Source organism: Phasianus colchicus, chromosome 3 (genome assembly GCF_987193195.1).
Source record: "Phasianus colchicus chromosome 3, bPhaCol1.hap1.1, whole genome shotgun sequence".
NCBI classification, from domain to species: domain Eukaryota; kingdom Metazoa; phylum Chordata; class Aves; order Galliformes; family Phasianidae; genus Phasianus; species Phasianus colchicus.
Genome location: NC_143438.1, coordinates 23,435,998 through 23,457,545, shown reverse-complemented (window position 1 = coordinate 23,457,545; position 21,548 = coordinate 23,435,998). Strand labels below are relative to the sequence as shown.

The 21,548-nt window shown below is 41.5% G+C and overlaps 1 protein-coding gene and 1 long non-coding RNA gene across 4 annotated transcripts in view; one reads left to right on the top strand and one right to left on the bottom strand.

Moving 5' to 3' along the window:
• Positions 1–14,241: 14,241 nt before the first annotated feature.
• Positions 14,242–17,497, bottom strand: LOC149918460 (uncharacterized). 2 transcript variants are annotated; one of them, XR_016465048.1, is made up of 3 exons: positions 17,165–17,497; positions 15,225–15,281; positions 14,242–14,744 (listed from the first exon to the last, which is right to left on the bottom strand). It is a non-coding gene; the product is annotated as an uncharacterized LOC149918460 (long non-coding RNA). The 2 variants fall into 2 exon arrangements; XR_016465047.1 differs by lacking the exon at positions 17,165–17,497 and adding an exon at positions 15,677–15,991.
• TRIO (trio Rho guanine nucleotide exchange factor) overlaps positions 16,033–21,548 on the top strand; it is a 229,164-nt gene continuing 223,648 nt past the window's right edge. Inside the window, exon 1 of one of the 2 annotated variants that reach the window (XM_031589221.2) lies at positions 16,033–16,515. In XM_031589221.2, the coding sequence (XP_031445081.2) occupies positions 16,395–16,515 (121 nt within the window). In that variant the 5' untranslated portion in view covers positions 16,033–16,394. Of the gene's footprint in view, positions 16,516–16,830; positions 17,047–21,548 lie in introns of those variants that run through there. The other variant, XM_090137087.1, reaches the window with a different exon arrangement.

Here is a 21,548-nt window from a genome sequence, read left to right as displayed (position 1 = left end):
TTCATGCTTTAATTTTGGAAATATTCCATATGTTCATATTAATAAAGGGCAAAACCAACAATTGAACTTGTTCTTAATTATCCTACTACTTGTTTTATCATCTACACTTCCCTGACATTGCATGTCAATTAAGAATGGCAGTCATTTTTGATGGAGAGAAATAATTTGTAACAGCAGCAAAATCTTAAATACCATACTAGAAGTATCAAAACTCATAAGGTACCAGATGTTCATCAGAAGTCTCCCCATGTAGTGAAACAGGATCTCATTATAAAATCAGGAAGTATGTAAATAATCCCAAAATGGTGGAAAATTTAATAAAGATAGCTCATCAACAGACCGATAGGAGTAGGAGTAATGTTATGCAAATTAGGCTCACAGTTCTACATCAAAGGAACTTGCAAAGCCAAATCAGAGAGGAAGGAACCATTACTATCTGCAATTCAGATCATTAGTTACATCTCCACCATTAAACTTAAGAAACATTGGAGCATCCTACTATTAATTCTTAACAATCCATACTGGCAGGGCTGAGCTCTCGCCTGTTGTCATCCCCTGCTTGGTGTCATCGCACCCACATGAGACTAATGTAAGGAAGTCTTTATGCTTATGTTGTCACTGCTTCTCTTTTGGTCATGAGAGGAACTACTGACTTACATGTTAGGGAGCAAAGTCTCAATAGTGCCAAAAAAAAAAAAAAAAAACAGCTAAAAGTGCAAGATTCATCTCTGGGATCTTTTATTAAAGGCAGAAATTGCCTCTGCCTGGAACATTGACTACATTTGATCTATTATCAAATGTCATCTAGCTCTACTATAATTCATAGTCATTTGTTAAAAACTCACCAAGGAGTGGATTCAGACAACTCCTAGCAGCTATGAGAAACTTGTTCAAGTATTAACTGTAAAGGATGAGCAAGAACACCTCTCTCCATGGTGCCCCAGAAGAATGAGCAGCAAATAGAGGAAATCTTTGCACACACTTCAGGATAGATTATTTCTGGACATGTTTAGCAACGTTCTTTGGGCCTGCTCTCAGATATGGAAGTTCACCAGAAAAAGACTAGCATGACCATAAACCAACCCACTGTCTCCTCAGTGTTTTGACAGCAGACCACTCACTGAACTTTGCTCAGCCTAGCTTGCTACTTGCGCTTGCAGAGCAGTGACTCTCAGATTGTAGCAAGCAAATCACAGGGTATCAGGAAATCATCTAAAAAAATTGTAGAATAGTAAAACAAACGGAACAGACAAAACACATATATTCACGGGCAGGCAGGCAAGAAAATGAGACAAATGAAAAATACTAAAATGACATCTGAAGTTCAAACTAATTCAATTTGGTTGTACTTGACAATCAGTACAATATCTTTAATTGAACATGAACTTCTTGCAAAAAGAAAAGATAAATCTTCACTTTGCAAATGTTAAAGAGCCATGGGCTAAAGGATATAGATTCGTGATTCGAACAGACTGATTTTTGGTGCAGAGGCAGGCATCCATTTTAGAAGGCTCTTGAATCATAGGATTTAGGCAAAGGATTTAGCACAGGTACAATTGGTAGAAAGCAGCCTCTCCCCAGTCATTCAATCATTAAGACAGGAAAACAAGCAGCATGGCTCACTGTGAAAGAGATCTAGAAGAACATCAAAATTAGTAATTGACAGCACCTAAGCATGTGCGGGCTGGATTTGCCTACAGACAAACAAGGATTTGCCTTGACTTTTCAAAGATTCAAATTAACCTCTTCTAAAGGTCTTAATATTTGTCATAACAAATTCACAGTCTTTTTTTATGATTATTTCTAACAAAGAGCCATATACCAGAAGATTAGAACTACATGCTTTAGCTTACAGGTATGTCTAACTTGATGAAGGTCACTAGCCCAAATTATCACAGAGAAAGGTTCTTCTGCATTGGGATATTTGTCTGTTTCTATAGGAACAGTTATACCACTATATTTTATAGTGATATTGTTAAATCAATATGCAGTGTTAAAAGGGTATCAATCTTTGCATAGCCCTGATTTCTCTAGATAAAAATAAGACTTTTCATGTTAGTTAAAACTTCTAAAGCAATATTCATTTAACCAAAGAAAGTGGTGTGGAGAGCTGTGAGGTTGACACTGTGGAAGGAAGGGATGCCATTCAGAGGGACATCAACAGGCTTGAAAGATGGGCCTGGGTGAACCTAATAAGGTTCAACACAGCAAAGTGCAAGGTTTTGCCAGAGGAATCCCAGGTATCTATACAGACTGGAAGGAGCAGTCCTTGAGAGCAGTCCTGCAGAAAAGGATCTGGGGGTCCTGGTGGACAAAAAGCTTAACATGAGCCAGCAGTGTGCTCTTGCAGCTTGGAAAGCAAATGGTATCCTGGGCTCCATCAAAGAGGGGTGGCCAGCAAGGACAGGGAGGTGATTGTCCCTCTCTGCTCTGCCCTTGAGAGGCCCCATCTGGAGTACTGCATCCAGGTCTCGAAACCCTAGTACAAGAAAGACAGGAGCTGTTGGAGGGGGTCCAGAGGAGAGCCATGAAGATGATCAGGGGACTGGAGCACCTCTGCTATGAAGACAGGCTGAGAGAGCTGGGCTTGTTCAACCTGGAGGAAAGAAGGCTGTGGGGTGACCTCATTGCAGCATTTCAGTACTGAAAGGGATCCTACAAACAAGAGGGGAATCAACTCTTTGAAAGAGCAACAGCAGGACAAGGGGAAATGGTTTTAAGTTGAGGGAGGGAAGATTTAGGTTGATTAGATTTAGGGAGAAGTTTGTTACAGAAAGAGTGGTGAGGTACTGGAACAGGCTGCCCAGAGAGGTTGTGGATGCCCCGTCCCTGGAAGTGTTCAAGGCCAGGTTGGATGGGGCCCTGGGCAGCCTGGTCTAGTATTAAATGAGGAGGTTGGTGGCCCTGCCTGTGGCACGGGGATTGGAGAGTCATGATTCTTGAGGCCCCTTCCAACCCTGGCCATTCTGTGATTCTGTGATTCTGTGAAAACACTCCAGCTTTACAAAATGTATCATGTTGGTATAAAAATCATTGTATAAATTGACATGTCAGCACACAGTTTTATTTTCCACATGAAAAGTTTCTACATAAATTCCTGAAGGAGAAATGAAATAAATTACACACAATAAAGGGCAAAGAGAAATAGGTAAGCTGAGGAAGAGAAAAGAAGTCACTGTTGAATGTTTTTGTGCTGGTATTTGATATGGACAAGACTATATCCAAGAACCACCATTTTTTCTTGATTTATTAGTGGTGTGAAAGAGAGTGACTAGTAAAATGTAAATGTTCATAAATGACTTAGATTAATGCGCGTACAGGGAGCTGTAAACATCTTAATTATGCATTTCATTCTGCAAAATTATAGGTCTAAAAGTATCTTCGGAGGTTGTCCAGTTCAGACTGTTACCCCAAGGCAGGCAGACGTACGTCTATTTCACTGCTTATATTTATTTGCCTACCATTTTCCTAAAGGTAGTTTACAGATTTATGTCCATACTTTTTTTTTTTTTTTTTTTTTTTTAATTTAATTCTACACCTTTTTTATCTGTAATTATCATACCAGAAGTAAAATAATAATAATAATAATAAAATAAAAAGAAAATATGAGAATGTAAAACTTTAATCCCCCATCAAGCTTAATGTAATAAATCCCCATTTTTGTTTAAGTATACGGTAAGGATATTATAAAAGTGAAATGAGATGATCTTTTTAGATGGATTGACCACAACTCACAATTCAGACTAAAGTAAAATCATGCCAGCAATGTATTTGCTGTTAATGCTAGAAATTATTGAACACAGGAAACCACCAGCTCAAGAGGAACTTTGAAATCTACTCAGATTCTACTACATTATTTGCTACAAAAGGCAGAGAGGCAATGGAGTCCATAAAAGACTAACAAAATTGTTTAGAAGCACAGAAGACAGATATAGGAATGTATAGAAATAACTAAATTCATATAATATGCAGAGAATTATTAACTGCAAATGTGATCAAAGTTTAATTTGATAAATGGAGAGAATGGAGAGACTAAGGACTCGTATCTCTCCTGTTTTCTTTAATGTGAAAGGGGATCCCTTTCATTTATGGATCATTTATGGATCCCAAATCATTTTAACATAGTATTTTGTGGCCATGATGTTCTATGGCTGTAGGAGAAACTAAATTTACAGTAGGAAGAAAGTCTTTTGAAGTCAATGCTAACTAACTAATTAACAAACTAAATAAACAAATAGATAACATTAAGGCACATAGGACTATTCCAGCTGTTTGAAGAATATGTGTGCCTAAAAGCCTGTCTGGCTTTTCCTGTTATACCAGTTCATCTGATCAAAGATACCACCTTTCTTACTGTGCTTTCCAATCAGCTTCCTATCACCTACAGGTACAATAGTCAGTTTGAGTATTTCTTACAGGATAGTGACACTGGCGTTTAAAGGTTAACAGCATAGGGCAATTGATAAAGCTATTTCTCTGCATTTGGTATTGCTCTCTGAAACAAGACAGAAGATGACGTTACAGATCATCCTTTTCACTTTTTATGGCACATTGTATTTAGTGAATAGAGAAGAAACCTTTCCTTGTAATCATACCTCTAACACTTCCAAAGACAGCAGACATTGGAAAAAAAAAATAAACCCAGACAATTCTGTCACTTATAACAGCTCATTTTATGGAAAAGGAAAATACCAGTTTGTTTCATGCTTATCCCAGCACTGCACTCTTCTTTTTCTCCTCACCTTCTTTCCTGTACACTTGTTCAACTCATTCAGTAAGTCTATTATGAAAAGCCTGCTGGCAGCCTTTTGAAGCAATTCTGCATCTCCATGACCACTATCCAGCCTCAGCTATCACCTTACTCCTCCACGAGTATCACTCACTCTGGTGAGTGGTTTTGTATTGTTTATTTACAGTGTTACGACTGGCCTTGTTCACAAAACCTTAGTATTAACTGAAGCAACATATCACTCTTTGGAATGTTTTCAATATTCAGTTTATTACCTAATTTACAATAATCTAAAAATCTTAGACATATGAAAATATTAATACTTTTAAATACATGAAAATATCTAGGGGATATAAATATTTTCTGAAATAAAAATAATGTTGACCATTTGATGGGAAACAATAATGCTTCTAAATTTATTGCAAGGAATAAGTGTGCCTCATGAATGAATGATGAAGGAGCTAATTCATTTCATTATGTACAAAAAAGAAAACTAGAGTTGAATCCTGCCAAAGCAATTACAGTTGGAGAGAACTGATGGCTTAAAGCTAGTACAGAAGAAGTGGCATAAAAGGAAAAAATGCTAGATTACTCCCACTGTAGTAAAAAAAAACAAGGAATGTTTTTCTGGAAAATTCGTGCATAGAAATCTTTGTTAGCAAACGCAGAAAATTACTTTGAATATTTAATTGCTGATACCATTCTTATGGAAAACCTTTAAAAAGTCCACCTGATGTTTTGAAAAGTCAGTGTAAGTATTTCCATCTTTTGATGATATATATAATAAATTTTAAACAGAATTGTTGTGTTAAGTAGTAGTTAACATTCATCAAATGCATGACAAGATATAAAAGTGGAAAATGAAATCCATGATGATGCGCAGAATTTGAGGGCTTGTGAGTAACTGTAATCTTTGTAATAAATGCTAGTATGCAGTGAAATGATCAGAAATACTATTTTTTTCACATCAAAAGGATAAAGTACATGTTTTGTCCCTTGCATGCTATGAAATATGACAACGGTAAACCAGTGAATTCAAACAAACAAACAAACAAACAAACAAAAACACAGGAATTAAAGAATAAAGTAAGTAAAGGCTTGATATTGCAGTTTTATCTAGGGATAAAATCCAGTTGTAGGGAATCTGGGGAAATCCCAGTCAACTGGAAGCTGGAAAATAGGGTTCCAGCTTTCAAAAATAAGAAAGAAGACCTTGCTAATTAGAGGCTTGTCAGTCTTATTTCAGTGCCTGAAAACATTATGGACAAGATTTGTCAGAGGTTTTCAAAAAAAGTACTTGGAAGAGAATGTAGTCATTGGTGATAGACTACACTGGAGGAAAGTGCCATTTAACTAATTTAATTTCCTTTTATGGTTAACCATAGTTAACCATGAGAAGCCATGTTTTTAATGGAGTCCTTCTGGACAAGATACCCAGCATATAGCTAGACAAAAACAATGCAGTGGGTGAAAAATTTGCTGATGGGTCAGGCTCAAAGATTTACAGTAAATGCAGTAATATCAGCCTGGTGACCAGCCACCAGTGGGGTTCCACAGGGCTGTAATTTTGGGCCAGTTCTCTTCTTTAAATTGCTTAAGTGAAAAACTTGATAGTGTGTTGAGTAAGTGCAGACAACACTAAACAGGGAGGAACTGTTGACACCTCCAGGGTAGAGAATCCTTGCAGAGAGGTCTTGACAAACTAGAGGGCTGGGCAATCACCAACCACACTAAGTGGGATGGGGCAGCCCTGGCTATATGTACAGACTGGGGGATGAGAGGCTGGAGAGCAGCCCTGTGGAAAGAGATCTGGGGTTTCTGGCTGATGGCAAGCTGAATGTGAGGCAGCAGCGTGCCCTGGCAGCCCAAAGGCCAACCATACCCTGGGGTGCAGCAGGCCCAGCACTGCCAGCAGGACGGAGGGAGCGGCTGTCCCCTCTGCAATGTGCTGTGCAGCCTCACCTCCAGCACTGTGTGCGGGTTGGGTGCCACAGTACAGGAAGGACATCGAGCTGTAGAGAGTGTCCAAAGGAGGGCTGTGAGGATGGGGAAGTGTCTGAGGAAAAGATGTATGAGGAACAGCTGAGATCCCTGTGTTTACTCAGCCCAGAGCAGGAGATTATTTTTTGTTTTTTTGTTTTTTTTTACAAAATTTGAGGGTTTTGCAGGTTCTAACAGCAGTGGTATCGATTCACTGCTCAACCCAGCAATCAAAGTCTATGAAGAATGTTTTAAATGAGCATGTGAAACTTGAATCAACATGTTACCTGAAATACCCAAGAATGGAAAAGTTGCTTTTATAAAGAAATTTTTGCTTGTCACACAACCTCCATAGTCTGATGAAGATGCTCAAATTTCATATTTGGCTAGAGGACATAAATTGGTCTAACACTTCACTGCACACTGCAATGACAAGTATTCACATGAGCTGCTGTATCTCTTTTGTTAAGGAGATACTTTTGTTAAGCCCTTGCAGACATGACAAATCAAAACCTCCTGAAACTGTGCACATTTCCAAACCTATTGAACAAGCATCTAAGTTCAGAGGAAACTGGGCCTATATGGTTGGTAGGTCTCACACAGGAAATACCTGTGTTAGGTGAAGTAGTAAATAGAAAAGAAATTCAAGGATATAATTTAAGTAGCAAAATTTCAAGTAATTGCTTCCTCGTCGTTCATTAAGAAGTATTGATAATTTTAATTTTAGTGTTTAGATGAAAATAAATTGTTAATAAATGAACTGAGATAGATATCTGTATGGCATGTTACTTGTTCCTGATCTAGCTACTAAATTCCCTGTCAAAAAGTCATTTTGCAACTCTTATCAATACGAAGGAAACATCTGGTGAAACCTTGGGGCTATACACTAATAGCAATGACGACAGGAGTGACTAGATGTAGTCTTTTACCTGCTAAAGGATTATTTTGTGTTGTTAATCTGCACCAATCATTTTAGCAAAATGTAAGAATAGTATGTGTTTTACAAGTATGCCAAGGCCCAGAAGTTTGTGGGCATTTCCTGGGAGTGCTGCCAACTGAATACAGCTCTTGTCCACATAATCTGCTCCTCATCTCCGAGAGCTGGGAGGCAGTGATATACTGTAAGCCGTACTGAGCATCTGATCAGTAAACATGCCACATGCACAAATCAAGAAGCCCTTTATCTTCCAGGTATCTATTCCAGAATGAGAGCATACACAGATAACATCTTTGGTCTTGTGTACTGATAAAGGGGCTAAGAACTGGAAGGACATGGGAGCCGAAGCCCATCTGCATTTCTATCTTCAGAAACAGCAGCTGAGCTTCCGGAGGGAATGTGAAGCACCAAACAACTTTTTCAGGTTCTGAATGGTCTGCCAGTTGCTGAACATCTTTAGAAGCAACTGGCTGTAATTGGAGTTAACATGCCAATAGCAGTATGTGCTGGACACCTTTCAGGGCGAATATCAAAAACTTGTCACTGTTGTGCCCAAGGGTTCCACTCTAATTAGCCAGTTAAATTGAAAATAGGAAACTGAGTCTACCAATTAGATAGCTGCTAAATAGAAAAGAGAAGAAAGGGAGCACGTGAGGAGCAAAATGCTGGCAAGCAGTTGCATTTTGCTCAATTAGCTTACTGTGATATATTGGAGAAAAAGAAATACACCAAGCAGGAAGGAAAAGAAGAGAGGGTTTGTCTTCTGATTGAAAGATTGGAGAGGACATAAAAAATAAAAACAATTTATTTACTGTTCTCTGCCTACTGAACATTGCTGCAGCTGCTGCTTTTCTGCTGCTGAAAGCCAAGTGGCTGCCCAGGCATGGCAAGGAATTCGACCTTCTCAGCATGAATAAAGGAAACACTAGGAAACTTTGTTCCACATTGGTCAGTTCTTTCCCACTGCAGCAGCTCCTGGAAAAAGGCAAGCTCCTAGAAGATGGCAATTAATGATCATACACTCTCACAAAATTCACTAAGATAAATCAATGTCAGGAATAACATCTGTTGCTACTGCCTAGTGAACAGTATAACCAACTAGGATGACAATTTTGGTTGGTTGATATGAAGGAATAATAAATTCTCACCTAGAAGCTGACCTCCCTAAATAAAACCATTCTCTTACTGATCTGAGCACATCACATTTTATGCATAGAGATCACTAGCACTAGTGAAATAACTGTTGTAGGAAGAGAGGACTATACAAAAATAGCCAATCTGGAGACAAGGAACTGATAAAAACAAAGGAACAGAGAAATCATTATACAGGTATGTATTTAAGAATAAATAAATCAAACTGTAAACTGCGGCTTTCATACCAGAAATCACCTGGGACAACAGCTGGTGGTGATGGGGAGCCATCTGTGGATCTCAACAGGCCTCTTCAGGTGTTTGAAATCCTTTTTCTGAGCAAATCCATTATCTCTGAATGAAACAAATCCTAAGGATCTCTGTATACTCATACAGTCTAGTTAAAAACACTTGCCTCACTGCAGCAGAAGAGCCTTTACTGTACCTTGACTGAAAATCCTGTGTTTTGAAAGTGGCTCTTTGTTGAACTCTCAAGTGAACCTGGAAAATCTTCAGGTCCAGCTGTAAATCTTACCTAACTTACACTCTTTGAAATTCAAAGCAGTGAAGTCAGCAGGCACTGAATGCATTTGGGGAACCATCAACCTATGAAGACTCCAGTCCTACAAAACCAACAAATGCAGTAGGCTCATAGGTTCCTATGAAAACTAATTCACTAGGACCATGTGCAAAAGTATTGTAAATATACATACATATTTTTTAAATTGGAAGTTTTTTAAATGGCTCAAACTGCAACTCAGTTCTGTGCACAGAAAATAATTTGGTTTGCTTGTTGCAAAAGGAGTTACTCACATTTCTTCAGTCCCTGTTAGAAGATACTGATTGACAGAAGTGATACAGACTTAGGCATCCAAGATGCTTTCCAATCTGGGCAGCTCTAAACCAGCATGCTGATGAAGCTACATGAATACAAGTACACAAGCGAAGAACTGATTTAAATGATCTCTTCTGTAAGATAATTCCTGAAGCAGGATATCATTTGTTTTATTCTTCACTTTTGATTGACTCTTCAATTTGTCTGCATTCATAGTTCACAATTCTATTTCATGTATAGCTTTTTCTGTGCTACTTTATGCCTGTCCTTGCACACTATTTTGACAGCTGATTGTAAGCAAGCACGTAAAATTAACTATTACTGTTTAAGAAGAAGGATAACTGTCTTCTGGACTTCAGATTGCTTTGATACCGAGGGAACAGTTTTCTCACAGGTGTAGTAATAGGGTATGTCTACAAGCTTGGTTTAAGAAAGGGACATACCGTAAGACTGCCTGCTAACCTGTTGGCAACCACCAACATAGTAGCTTAGATTAATCGGTGAGCTATTTTTGAGCCTTCATCATCATCATGATACAAAGCCAGTCTTCTCTGAAGCCAGTCATAGTCATAACTCTTCAACTGTTTCAGTCCATCCAAATTGCTGGAGCCTGATTTCTTAACTTAAAACTTATGAAGACATACAATAGAATGGTTTTCCTTGTAAGGATTAACATGTGAGTTGGTAGAAGGCGGAATTCAGCAAGAAGAGGACAATGTTGAATTTTTCTCTGAGCTTTTTTTCATGAAATGCAGTTAAAGCTGAAGAAAGACTGAGTAGACGTATTTAACATCAACTAAGAGAAACATGTGTACTGTTGCCAGTCTCTTTATCCAGAAAAAAAAAAAAAAGAAACCAAGAAACCAACAAACCAAACCAAACCTCAACCACATCTCTCTTATTTAATTACCTGAAGGCATACCCTAATCAAAACTTAGACTTTAAAAATTCAGGGATAAACACACTAGTATACAAAACGTTAAGTGATCAAGAAAATGCAAATTTACATGTTGCTCTATAGTGAAGTGAGAAGCACGCTGCAGGATGTTCAAATGAAAACTTCTTTACAAACAGAACAGGAACCCATGCCACCTTGAGTGTAACTATGAAAAAGGGAGAGCAAAACACCTGTAGACTCATTAGCATGCACTGTCCTACTGATAGGATTTGTGGACATGATCCAGCCAGAAAGTGATCTTACAATGAATCTACATGTTTTTTTTTCAGCAAGTAAGTTTAATTCTTTCAGCAAGACTCTGAAGCAGTACACACATTTCTACCCAAGAAATCTTGGATATGTAGGAAAGTACAATTTGAAAGAGCAGGGTAGCCTAAATGTTAATGCTAATGATTGAAAATCTGAAATTAGAGTGCACATGTGTGTCCATTTACATATATGAATACTTCCTTAGGGTAAGAACAAGCATTTTTTAAGATGTATACAGCAAAGGCAATGGAATGTCTTGTCTGAGATGGAGCCAAATGGCTCAGCTGCCAATAATTGTACAATAACGTAGAATTCTGAGCGCCTAAGTGTAAAAAGCAAAACCAACACTTCATTAGGCTGAGGTTAGTCAACAGATGGCAGATAGACCACCAATAGTCATTAAAACATCAGACGGGTGGTATAATCTCTACACATAACAGAAATATCCTTGACATTGACAAGTCAGTACATGCCATGTAGCAGTACTGAGAGCTGGATTTTTATAGAGATATCACATCACTGAAGTGATGAGAATTAAAAAAAAGTCAAAAATAAAAGCAACAACAACAAAAAAAAAAACAACTGTGGTTTGGCTATAAATAAAATCAGGATGGTTAACTTTTTTGGTAAAAGACATGCAAAAACACACAAATTGGTCTGTAGGTTATTAAAAACTTGCTTCATTCCCTGCTGAAGATTTGACAGTCATGAGCACATGAGCAGGCATACTTCAGTTGTAGTGGCCATCAAACTCTGGCCAGATAAAGTCTTCAACTTAATTGTACTAAACCTATCCTTTTAGGTATTAAGAGTACCTATGAAATGTAACACTCCGGTAGATGCTGGCAGTACTGCTCTAAGTTTATAAGAAATGTAGGAATGTTAAAGTCTTATCAGTGCAAATACATGAAAGATATTTTCAAGTACACTGGCAACATACTGCACAGACGGTAGATAGTTCATCTATTATCAGATACCAAAAAAAGTCTGTTTTTTAGAAAAGTAGAAAAACTGGTGAAGAGTCAAAAGCTGAAGTTTCAAAAACTTATAGAATGAAATTCATAGAATCATAGAATGGCCTGGGTTGAAAAGGACCACAACGATCATCTAGTTTCAACCCCCCAACCAGCAGACCAGGCTGCCCAGAGCCACATCCAGCCTGGCCTTGAATGCCTCCAGGGATGGGGCATCCATAACCTCCTTGGGCAACCTGTTCCAGTGCGTCACCACCCTCTGTGTGAAAAACTTCCTCCTAATATCTAACCTAAACCTCCCCTGTTTCAGTTTAAGACCATTCCCCCTTGTCCTATCTCCATCTACCCTCATAAACATACTATAAGGGGGCCACATAGACTCAAGGAGACACATGTACTCAAGACAACTGCAGTGTGTTTTCAAAAAGACATGGAAGGTACTGCAGAAAATGTGGAGATAATAATTGTAACTGTTAGAAAATGGCTCAGAGCAAATCTGCAGATAACAAAGATGCATCCCATGCTTGGAGAAAAATATGAAGTTGACAAATGTTTCTATAACTCAAGCACAATGTAGATAAGAATCCAGATAGCAACTTGGAGGTGCTACACATTAATAACTTTGGTTGCTTTCCTTAACTGCTACAAACTTGAAAGAAGCCTTATTATTACAAAAACACAATAACAATTGGTATGGCATTCTCTACTACTTTTCACAAGCACTTCTGCATTATAGATTCATTTGGAACCTGCCAAAAGCCTGCTACAGAAAAATATTAGTAAGAAGCAGTTCATAGGGGCTGACTAGGTTGAAGGGAAGTTCACATATATTTTCCTTTAAAATGCCCAAGTGGAAATCTCGTCCTCACACTGTCACAGTCTATGTTTTAGTTTGTAAAATAAAAGTGGGTAGTAAAACTTGAGAATGACTGTGAGAAGTGAACTATACTGTAAAAAACTGACTGTTGACTCTTTTTTCCTTCCCATAATTGAAGGCTTTTTTTGATTCTGAACAATGAGACAATTCTGACTGACCACGCAGACAGATCAGTGTTATCTCCTGTCTGATGCTCATCCAAATGAAGGAGTTCCTAGTTTACTTCTGAAAGCTTGAAAATATCAGTGACTTAAAATCAAGCTGTCACTCTTCTTTATTTATTGTCTTACAAAAACGAGGTAATCTTTGTCTTCATTAAGTGGACAGCAAATGGTGAAGGAAAAGAACTTGTGCAATATCCAGCTTCCATATTCCTTTAGGGATGAAACATGAGGTGACATGGTACTTCTTGGTCTGGATACTATACATGCTTCTTTCTTCACAGGAGATCTCTTTGCCTGGAATAAAGACCTTTGTGCATTGATATAATGGTTTTAGAATGACTGTTCAACACACATGAAAAATAAAGGACATACAAATGAAACAATACATATTTTACAACTTTTATCTTTCTCAGGTGTAAATATTTTGAAACAATTCACTTCCATAAAATAAAATGCCTTTATATATATGTGTGTGTGTACATTCACAAAACAGAGATTATTTCAACTTATTTAAAAAATCCTGGTAAGTAATTAAAAAAAAAAAAAATCTCTCAGTCTTAGCAATATCGGTCACAGTACCCTTTAAATCTTTTATTTAATAAGAGTATTTTTCTTCTACTGAGTTTGTCACTGTAATTAATGCAAAAACAATTGTCAACTGAGAAAAAGTGAGAGAAGCAAAGTTGGAGCTGAGGGTGAAGAACAAGGCTATTCTCTAATGCCAAGTTTCCAGTGTATGCAAACTCACACAACTTTTCCATATGCAATGTTCTCCACATAGACAATTCATACTCTCCCCTCATCTTCCTGGGAAGTTTCAAGCCTAAAATTATCAAGAAAAACTGGACTAAGAAACTTGATTCCCTAAAGTCACAATATTAATACCTTGTGCATGATATCCATACTTAATTAAAAGTGTTTAGTAACTCAACCAGAATATCATTTTCCTATCTTTATCAATTTAATTTATTCTTCAGTAAATGTTGTATCATGGATGTAAGCACGAACATAACTACTGCTACAGTCCTTTTGAACATTGCAAAGGTTATGAATGCATTTGGCTGTTGAAGGTATCTCTGAGAGGACCGCCTCTGGTGCAGGTAAAGAATGTAAAGTGCAACCACTTGATATCAATCAATGCATGAAACAAAATTCTCGAAGCTGGGAACTGTTCCAGATTCCCACAGTTTTGTATAGATGAGAGGCTCTTCTAGAGGGAGGCATGGCTCAGGTACCCATGTAGTAAACAACAGAAACATCTTCTGCTATTCAGTAGGTAGAGATGATAGTGGAAGGACAAACTTCAGTCACACAGCCTTCAAAATTTTTCCAACAGGCCTTGGCTTTTCAGCAGCCACTGGCAATCAATTGTGCAGTTTGCTGGATGAGCAACAAGGTGGGAAAAAAAAAAAAAAAAAAAAAGGGCAGCATCCCCTTTTCAAATAGCTGATGGACAGAACAGTCTTTCAAAGCCACCAATGGCATAACTGACCTCAAATGACAATCTACAACATCTACAACATAATTAATTAATTTCCACTGTAGCACATAATAACAGTCAATTTAAATTCTGAAAACAAATAATTGTGAGTACCACCTTGCTCTGAAGAAACTAAGAGCTTGAATTATGGAATTTCCAAGAGATCCGTTTTTTCTTTACTCATTATGTTAACCCTTTTCATTCACTGATCCCACTGTCTCTAGTTCTCATGCAGTTTATTCTGTGCTGGTGTAGAATATCATCTAATTCCTACTCCCAGGTCTGCTTCTGGCTCACTCAGGAGCAGAAGCATTTATTCCAATTGGGTTTCTGCTTGGTGGCTGCTGCTAGGCCAGCTAGAAAGGAATTCACGTTGCAACTGCTTCTGCCAGCGGGATGCTAATTCGAAACATTTTCCTGTGCCCACAGCCTGAAAGGGAAACATTAAAAAAATTATTTTCAGTCAAACTAATCTCATCTCTGTAGGAGAAATTAGGCTAAGGATGGTTGCACAAAAGCTTTTTCAGCAAGCTGTACAACCTCAACTTAACACAAACCTTGGAAAAACATCGTCCACATCACCTGTCTGTGATAAACTAACAAAGCCACATTTTCTCTTAAGTTACTTTTGCTTTAACACTTATCAAAGGTTCAGAAATCTAATTCTTGAAGCCATATGATTTTCAATTGGACATAGCAATGTTTCTTATGATTTACTACGAGAATTTGAGAACTGTTCTTCAGTTTCATCAGTTCTTGAAGGTGCTCAGCAGCCTTCTTCAACACTCTTCCTCCAACCTCTCCTTCAGATAACTTTACTGTGGTAGTGCAACATGAGGACCACTGCTGCACTAGGACATGCTTTAACCAGGCACTCAATCGCACTTTCTATCACGAGCTGTTTGCTTACTTTATGTTCATTTGACTTGTCCACGATAGAAGATACTTTGACGTTTCCTTGACATAACTGAAAAAAACAAATAGTCACAATAAATGTGTTATTTGAAAACGACTTCATAGAATCAAAGGATGACTCAGGTAAGAGTGGACCACAAAGATGATCATCTCCAACCCCCTGCTGTGGACAGGGATGCCTCCCACCGGACCAGGCTGCCCGGGGCCCCATCCCATCCGTGTCCTCCATTCGTGTCCGAGCCGTGAGAGCCGCACACACAGCGGAGGAACACAGCTCTCCCTCCCGCCGGCGCTGCGTTGTGTCCCGCGCCCGCTTCTCGCGTGGGTCCGACTCCTAACAGCCGTCTCCCTACGACCCTCAGCTCGATCTGCCCACAACCACAAGCCCGCTGCGAAAGGAGGGGGAAGCCGAAAGCGGCTAAAAATAAAAGAATGACATAATCCAACCCGCAGACCCCGCCTGGCTCTCGGTGACCGCCGGGATGGACCCCGCACCCCCCCACCCGGCCGCAGCCAATAGGGAGCGTTTTCGGCAGCAGCACAGCCGTGGTGCCGCCCCCTCCCGACCATTGCCGGACGGAGCCGGAGATTCCCGAGCTTTGCCCCCCCTCCCCGCCGCCCTTGTTTCTCGGGCGGGGTCGCGCTTCCTCTCCCGGTTCCCCTCCCAGGCAAGATGGAGGCCGGCAGCTGCTGCGGCCACCGGCACCGCCGTGGTTAGCGCAGCCGCTCGGAGGAAGAGAAAAAAAAAAAAAAAAAAAAGAGGCTGGGAGCATCCCTTTCTCCTCCCCCCGACTCCGCGCTGCGCTGACTGCTGGCCCTCCCCATGCCGTCCTCCTCCTCCACCTCCTCCTCCTCCCGCAATTGTCTGCGCTCCGGCTGCCGCCCGCCCGCCCGCCCCGGCTCGCTGCATGCACACGCCGCCTCCTAGGTGGCTGCGGGGGGTGGGCGCTCCCGGCGCTGCCATTCCGCGCATACCTTCATGTCCCTGCGGCCGGCGGCAGCCGCCCCCGCCGCGCATCGCTCGCCCGCTCCGCTCCGGCTGCCGCCCTGAGAGCCGCGCCCGCGCCGAGGTGAAGGCGGCGGCGGCCGCGCAGGGGAGCGGGGCGGCGGAGGTGGCGGCGGCGGCGGGTCTCAGCCGGAGGAAGCGCCGCCGCACGCCGCAGCCATGAGCAGCGCCGCCACCACCGCCTCCACCGCCGCGGCCAGCACGGCCGGCAGCGGCGGGGGAGAAGGGGCCGAGGAGGCGGCCAAGGACTCGGCGGACATCGCGGCGTTCTTCCGATCTGGTGAGCGGGGCGGCGGCGGCCGGGGAGCGGCTTTGTCAGGTGGCCCGCGGCGCCCAGGTGGCGGCCGCGTGGGGCCCCGCGTGTCGCGGGCGCTCCGCGGAGCCGGGTGCTGCCCCGAGGCGGTGCCGCCGGTGACAGGTGCGGCTCCGGGCGGGGGGCTGCGCACGGCGGCCGGCCCGCAACGGGAGCCGGGGCCGCGGCCCGGGCAGCCCTGGCTCCCGAGGGGGGGAAAGGAAAACGCGGGGGAGGGGGGGGGGGGGGAACGACGAGAGGGCGGCGTGCCGCAGGGCTGCGGGCTCCGGGCGAGAGGGAGGTGACGCGGCTTTGAAAGGCGGCGGGAGGGGGGAACGAGCCGCTCCGGGGCTCGCTGCCCGCGCCCTGGGGAGGCCCTCCCGCTGCGCCGAGCCGTTGACAGGCCGCCGGGATCAAACATGGAGGCCGCTGCCTCGCTCCGTGCTCGGCCCGGCACGCAGCCGTCCGGAGGGAGGGAGGGACGGACGGAAGGAGGGGGCTGCCCGCACGGCGTCCCCGGTAATGGCGGCTCCGCGCCCCCCGGGCACCCCTCGGGCGGGGCGGGAGGGCCGGGCCGGGCGCTCGCTGCCTTCGGCTGCCTAAAAAGGAGCGGCGTGCGGGGAAAATGCAGACTCACCGACCGAGGGATGGGGGGTCGCCGCCTCGGCGTGTGAAAATAAAGATGACGGCTGTAATAGTAATGAGAATAATAAAAGCCGCGTTAATGTGGTTTTTAAGGGAAGTCCGTGACGGAAGTGGGATGCGCAATCAGCGCCGTTTGCTTGAAGGAGGATGGAGAAGGAGGTGCGATCGCGGCAGGGATCCCCGAACGGGACTCGGGGCTCGGGCAGAGGTCGGAGCGGAGGGCTGAGCGCCCTCAGAAGGCTCCGCGCTTCCCCGGAGGCCCGTTCGGCACGGCAGCGTCGAGTGCGGAGGGAAGGGAGCTCATTGTTGGCCCCGGCGCTTTGGTCGTGCGGGGAAGGACCGAGCTTTGTCGTTCTCGGAAAAATGACGTTGAAAGCAGAACGATGGGCCCCCGTAGTAGACGTGTGTATAGTTACAGATGGGTACGTGTTGTGTAGTAATCCTGCAGTTCTGGGCGACCCTGCCGGCTGTATTAATAGGCGTCTGTGTGTGGGCAGGGGGATGACACAGACTCGGTGAGCTCGTCGGTGGTGCGGCGATGGCTTCTGATGCTGATGGTTTCTGATCGTAGGGAAGTTGCACTGAGCTTGGTCTTGCAGCAGCAGAAAGTCTTAAAGCGGTAGAAAAAGTCGTGTCAGATGTTTAGTGAAGAACTCTTAGGGCGTATGTAACAACCGGGATTCTCATTTTTGTAAGTACAAGTGGAGCTGATCTGGTTGAGTTGGGCTGTGACATACACTGAGAAATGTTCTGGCATTTCTGTGGGTGTTTGGTATTGGGAAGAGCTTGTTAAACTCTGCATCCCTGTATGATCTGCTCTTCTGTAAGAAAACGGCCCGTTATGAGATCTGGGTAGTCCCTTTTGTTTGGGCAGGAGGTGCAATTTTTTTTTATTTCAGTGCAACACAATGGATGCAGCAATCAATGAACAAGCATAAGGCTTAGTTTGCTGTACGTGGGAGCATACAAAATATTTTTCTCTTGACAGCATTTACAATGACAAATGCTTCCTTTTCCTGTCACTTGTAAGAGAATGTCAGCAAAGCTGTAGCAGTTATTTAAAAGAAAAAATGAGTAAAAATGTTACTGTGTTCTCCAAGATGAAAAAACACACAATGCCTGAACAATCAGCTGTAATCTCAGGTCAGTACACTGCTCAGTTGTACAGCCAGGGGGATGGCTGGTTTCCCTCCTTTCCTTTCGTAAGACTAAGCGTGAAGTAGAATTAAAAGAGCTTAAGGAATGAAGTTTCAGTATGCGAAAGGTGTTTCATTAGGATACATTGAACAGTGTCTGTGTTCACTTGAAATGTATACATTTCCAGTTTTTGCTTTGGTTATGCAAGTGCAAACTCACTCTGAGTTGTAGAAATTGGTTGTGATTGAAACATAAAGAAAGATTACAGAAGGAAGAAGCTGAGTGAGGCAGTAGTATGAAAACATAATGTCTTGAATTTAAATTTGAAGTTGAATATGTTGGAGTTGGAAAAACTAGAGGCAGCTTACTTTCTGTTGTCTGTTATCTAAATCTTATTAATTGAAGTTGAAAAGACAAGAACACCTTTTTAGATCTGTCATCTTCTTTGTAGAAGGATTGAGAGTAAAACTGCTAAGAAACAGAGTTGGTACCGAGCAAAGTGATTACGTCCTGACTGAGAAAACACTGTAGGAAGTGCCTTTCTGTCCTATGGGTAAGCTGGAGAAAGCTAGAGATCAGAGATAACAGTGTAAACTGACAGGAGGATTTTTGAGCTGAGGATGTGTAGACAAGCATCTTATTAAAAAGTACATTTGTGTGACTTGAAATGATTAATAAAATATCTTACAGTAAAACTTTATTTTTATTTTTTTTATAAAATGGGTAGTGCAGACTAAGGGTCTGTAGCAGGTTGTTGATTCATCTATTAGGTATACAAGATCTATTCCGCATCAAAGTATAAAGGTAAAATGTATTTCAGAATGTATTCTAATATTCAACTTAAAATCATGTACATTCTGAAGGGCTGAAAACAGCTAGCACATGAGCATGCTTCCAGGAAATGTGTGTACAAAGCAGAATTGGCAGTCTGTCATCAAGGTATGGCTTACAAGGCAGTGAGCATACAGAAAGTCTGGGTTCTTTTTCATTGCTGTTTTTAAATCATTGCATCTTTACGGCTTCAAGTCCTTAATGCTTTGGGAAGGTGGTGCCCCCATCAACCAGCACCTTTGGAATGTACAAATTAGGGCTGCCCATTAATCATGCTATTGTAACATCATCCTCCAAACTAGTTTTTGCTAGTTGACGTTAATGAATCCTGCTGTTAAGCATAAAGAATGAAAGTTTCTTTTTTTTTTTACCTACTGTCTTGGCTAAGTAAATGAGATATTGATTGTACATTTACAGTTAAGTTTATCTTTGTGGAATGGTGAAGAGATCTCTGAATACCAAGGGATGCAAGGCTTACAAACATCTCAGACAACTCTTGACTGGGTGATATAGCAAGTACCTTTATAAATGACCGTGATAAGTCTCAGTGGAATCACAAACAAGTTACTGACTGATAACTCATTGCTGTTTTGCAATGAAAGTGGATTAATTATTTCCTGTACATGTTTCCAGGAGCAGCAAAATTTACATTTTGAGTATGGGACAAGGAACTTTGAGCAAAGACAGAAATGTCTGAAAAACAAAGGAAAAATAAGACACTGAAAGTCTTGGCAGTAGGATGATTGACTACTCAAACTTAGCCGGATAACATCCAAATATAACTGTCAAACATAATTCAAATTTGATCAGAGAAAACACAATGGTGGAAGACTTTCTGTGTAGAAATGAATCTCCACAGCTGGCAGCAATCCTTTATCAGGAGGGGGAGTATGTGTCTAAGATGGAAGTGGAGTGGGTCTGGGAAATAGCATCCCAAATACAGCATCCGTGGGCCACCTCTCCCTGAAGGGAAGCCAAGGATGAAGGTAGTTGTCAGAATCATTTAGAACTTTGTACACTTCATGCTTCCTTCATGTGCTTTTTGATGTAAGGTTCACTTTTAAACTAAGTGTTGAAGTATATGCAGATACTAAAATGCTTATGTGAATATCTTAGGAAAATGGGATGCAGAAATCTTGGGTGATTATGGACATGGAGCTGAAGACTTCTGCAAGTACTAGTGGCTTGAGAGGCTTTGAGTAACCTGCTTCAAGTTCGAGTTCAACCAAGTCTGCATACTGCAGTCTAGGCAGATAATTGCTTGATTAGGTGAAACCATATAGGAGGTGTTAATGACTATCATAAAAATATAATTGATTTTTTTTTCCTCTTAAATAATAATTTTGTGACTTTCTTAGTTTTCCTGAACAGTGCTTAAATGGTGAAGTTAAGATAAAACCTAAACCATTTATTCAGAAGTTTAGGATTTCAAATTAAAGGCAGGAACTGTGTTCAGTTTCTTTCTGGTCGCCTTGCTTTATACATTCTTGTCTTGTTTGCTTTACAATGGTTGTGATAGTGGCTGGGAATGTTGACTGTCTGTAGTAGATACTGTTAAAAGTGCTACTAAAGCAGGGAAAGTGTTCTAGGGAGACAGAGAGAAAAAAGCAGGATTTTTATGGAGAAGAAAAAGCGTATGTGCTATTGAAAGGCAACAAACTTCTTCATGAGTACTACTAATCAAAAGTATGCTACCTTTTAGATCATGGGCAAAATGGTTTTTATGCTAGGCATCAAATGGAAAAAGCAAGTCCAGTTTTCAGCTTAAATCCATGGAGCAAAAGATGCAATGTATGAAGTTCAGGTAGTGCCTTTCTAAGAAGATTCATCCATCTCCTGCTGATATGTAGTAGCTAACTTACAGTGAATGTAATCATTGTGGTTGTGTGGGTTACTTGGCATGGCACCTGCACTAGCTACAGAGTAGCAACAAACATCTAATAAGAATATCTAATAGCAAAACTAAAAGCCAGGCATTGGCAGGCAACCCTGGTGGTACTCCACATGGTATCTCCATGCTGTCCTCTGCAAATATTCATTCATGGCCATGTGGCTTTGAGGTGCTGGAGGTATATTTAGGGGTTTTATGAAGTGGTGAGGAATGCAGACAGTATAAGCTAAGAAGCAAGTCAGCTGTTGCTTTTCAAGAATCTGTTATTTTGTCCTCTGAATTTCAGCCATTGAGAAGGTTAAAGGAAAGCAGTGTTGCTGCCATTAGTCCTGGCTGATCCAAGCTGAAAATGAAGTGGGCTGTCTTGTGAAGTTTTGAGTCCAATTCCAGCAGCATCCATTTTAATAAGATGGTGGGAGGGTTGTTTTGAGGAAGAGAAATAGAAATGTTGCAATTCCATAGTTGCTGATCCATTGTATGCAAGACTGAAATAACCACAGAAACAGTGCAGTGGAGA